This window comes from Musa acuminata, chromosome BXJ3-9 (assembly GCF_036884655.1).
Source record: "Musa acuminata AAA Group cultivar baxijiao chromosome BXJ3-9, Cavendish_Baxijiao_AAA, whole genome shotgun sequence".
NCBI classification, from domain to species: Eukaryota; Viridiplantae; Streptophyta; class Magnoliopsida; order Zingiberales; family Musaceae; genus Musa; species Musa acuminata.
The window spans coordinates 34,531,998-34,535,244 of NC_088357.1; the positions used below are offsets into that span (position 1 = coordinate 34,531,998).

General features: G+C 54.9%; 1 protein-coding gene across 1 annotated transcript; it reads left to right on the forward strand.

Annotated features, from left to right (window-relative positions):
* Positions 1-964: 964 nt before the first annotated feature.
* Positions 965-2,755, forward strand: LOC135648449 (F-box protein At1g47056-like). Its single transcript, XM_065166156.1, has one exon. The coding sequence runs from the start codon at positions 1,110-1,112 to the stop codon at positions 2,673-2,675; it is 1,566 nt and encodes a 521-aa protein (XP_065022228.1). The 5' UTR covers positions 965-1,109; the 3' UTR covers positions 2,676-2,755.
* The last annotated feature ends 492 nt before the right edge of the window (positions 2,756-3,247 follow it).

The following is a 3,247-nucleotide window of genomic DNA, read 5'->3' on the forward strand; positions in this document are numbered from 1 at the left end:
AATCCATTTGATTCACATTGTAACCACAATCATATCAAGCTAGCTCTTAGATCGATTCAGTTCGAATCTAATCGATTCAATAAAAAGGATTGATCCAATTTTAAGAATATTTTTATATTTTAAATAAAAAAATATTTCTTAATAAAAAAATAAAAAGAGGTGTCATCCAATAAAACTATGTTGTTGAGGACTTTTTTATATAAATTGCCCAAATAGAATAGGATGTTTCTCTTCTATTTTATCCCCAAAAAGAAAAGGAAAAAGTATTCAAGATAACAAATAAGGAGTTGAAAGTTTTTTATTTTTGTAAGGCCTCAATGATCTGATTAGTAAGCTATAATCAATCTTTATAATGATCGGGTTGGTCCGAAAAAATGGAGGGAGGGTCTCAAAAACGACCATGAGCTTTGAATGTCTGTAACACAATCCACCGGAAGAACCTAAAGATGGTTTGACTTCTGAACTCAGTCAGGAATGCGTTGCCACAGTCCACTCTTCTGGATGTTCCAATATTTTCCGAGGAGGAAATTATCATCATCTTCTTCGTCATCTCATTGCATTCCCAACAGCACTGGAAATCATCGTGGGTGTACGAGGGGGAAGACTTGGTATTCACTGGTCCACCACGGAAAGCTAAAGTGGCGTATGACTCCGTAAACCCAGTCGATGAAACCACGGCATCAACAACTCTTCCTTGTATGGCTATCTCTCATTCCGAACACACATATTACCCCCATCTACAGGTCTCCTGTTTTGACTGGCATGTGATCGGTCAAACTCAAACCAATTTTCTAATTTTGGTTCGTCTGCTACCCGCCCATTCTTTTACTCCCGCGTTGTTGCACGCACCCCATTCCCTTTTCTTTCGTCCCAGCCCAGTCTTTGGTCTCTACGCGCACCCTCCCTTTGACGCGCCACTCTCTCTCTCTCTCTCTCTCTCTCTCTCTCTCTCTCTCGTCTTCCACGGCCACATTACCATCTCCGTATATAAACGCAACAAGAGCGGCCTACGTCGTGGACTCGACGCCTTCTCTCCCGTTTCCCCCGACGACATAAAACTTACAAGACCACCAGGCTTCATCATCACACTTCCCGGTCCCCCGCCGTGCATGGGCCAATCCGCCTCCAGCCGTCTCACCGACTCGCCGCCGGCTGTGGTGGCGGGTATCTCCACCGCGACGGACTACACCGCTGACCTCCCCGACGACTGCCTCGCCCTCGTCTTCCAGTCGCTTGGCCCTGGTGACCGCAAGCGCTGTTCACTGGTGTGCCGAAGGTGGCTCGCCGTTGAGGGCCGGAGCCGCCTTCGCCTCGCGCTCGACGCCCGCGCCGCGCTCCTCGACGTGGCTCCTGCCATCTTCGCCCGCTTCGACGCCGTCTCCAGACTCACCCTCCGATGCAGCAGCCGCACCGACAGCATTGGCGACGAGGGGCTTGCCCTCGTCGCGGCGCGCTGTCCCAATCTTGCCAGCCTCAAGCTCCGCGCCTGCGGCGCCCTCACCGATGCCGGCATGGCCGCTGTCGCCCGTTACTGCTCGGGCCTGCGCAAGCTATCCGTCGGCTCCTGCGCCTTTGGCGCCAAGGGTGTTGACGCCGTCCTCCGCGGGTGCCCCCTCCTGGAAGAGCTCTCCATCAAGCGCCTCCGCGGCCTCCACGACCCGTCCGCCACCGCCGAACTCGTTGCCGGCGCCGCCTCCCTCCGCTCCGTCTGCCTCAAGGGTCTCTACAATGCGCAGTGCTTCGCACCGCTCATCGCCGGGTGCCCCAACCTCAAGACGCTCAAGCTCATCCGCTGCTCCGGCGACTGGGATCCCCTCTTGAAGAACATGGCCGCTAGGGTCCCCGGGGTTGTCGAAATCCACCTCGAGAGGCTGCAGGTGACCGACAGCGGCCTCGCCGCCCTGTCCGTCTGCGTCGATCTCGAGGTCCTCCGCCTCGTCAAGACGCCGGAGTGCACCAACGCAGGCCTCGCCGCTGTTGCGGACCGCTGCGCCCACCTCCGCAAGGTCCACATCGACGGGTGGAGGGCGAACCGTATCGGCGACGAGGGTCTCCAGGCCCTGGCCCGGCGGTGCGCCGGTCTCCAAGAACTGGTCCTCATCGGGGTCAATCCCACGTCCCGGACCTTGGAGCTCATGGCGAGCAACTGCTGCAGATTGGAACGCCTCGCATTTTGCGGCAGCGACACCTTTGGGGACGCCGAGGTCGCCTGCATCGCCTCCAAGTGCGCAGCTCTTAAGAAGCTCTGCATCAAGGGGTGCCCCATCTCCGACCAGGGGATGGAGGCCCTCGCGGCGGGGTGCCCAAAGCTTGTCAAGGTAAAGGTGAAGAGGTGCTCCGGGGTGACGCCGGAGTGCGCGGATCGACTGGCAGCGAGCAGAAACGGGAAACTGGCTGTCAACGTGGAGGCCGACGAGGGATCGGCCGCCGTGCAGCAGGCGGAGGGGACTGTGGTCTTCGGGGAATTTGGGATCGCGGAGGACACAGGCGGGGCCGAGCGGCCGCCGCTTGCCTCGGTCGACCGGGCCAGTGCCGCGGGGCCCCTGAGCAGTAAGAGTAGGCGGACGGCGCGGAAGAAACGGGCGGGCTTCTTCGCGTCCCGAAGAAACTTGGTGGCATCAGCTCTGAGGAGATGGTCCCACGGAAGTAGCTATTCACGTCACAGTCATCGGTGAGAGAGAGAGAGAGAGAGAGAGAAGACTTCGTCTATTTGTCTCCTTTACGTGGTAATTAAGGTGTCGTCCAAGTTTTGTCACGTCGCCGAGCTCGTCTCAGTGGTTGTAAAGCCGTTTACTTGTCAAATATGTAGACAACTTGTCCTCTCGAACCGACATGAGTCACGCGTTTCAGAAGAAACGGCTCTTGAAAGTTTGAAACAGTCCGCCAAACAAACACATTGACAATGTATGCCTCTTTCATAATTAAGTGTTGGAATCCCGAAATTTCCCTAAATTTCTTCTCTTTTGTGGAATTAATAGGAAGACAAAGGGAATCTTCCTTTCCTTGGTGCCAACACGACACGCACAACAGATGTGCGTGTGAGAGAAACACACCCCTTGGAATGCAGGGGGGTGGGGGGCCCCTTCTTTGATAGTCGTGTCCATCCGTGATCGTTGCTTCCCGTGCTTCATCACCCTTGTCGGACCGTGGATGCTTCGAACACGAATCTCGATGCTCAGTTTAATTGGATAAACTATACGTATGTATACCATTCACTAAATTATTGATGTAAACTGTCCACCTGTTC

Bases quoted from the DNA above. Each gene is read 5' to 3' on its own strand.
- LOC135648449 (XM_065166156.1), top strand. From the start codon at position 1,110: ATGGGCCAATCCGCCTCCAGCCGTCTCACCGACTCGCCGCCGGCTGTG.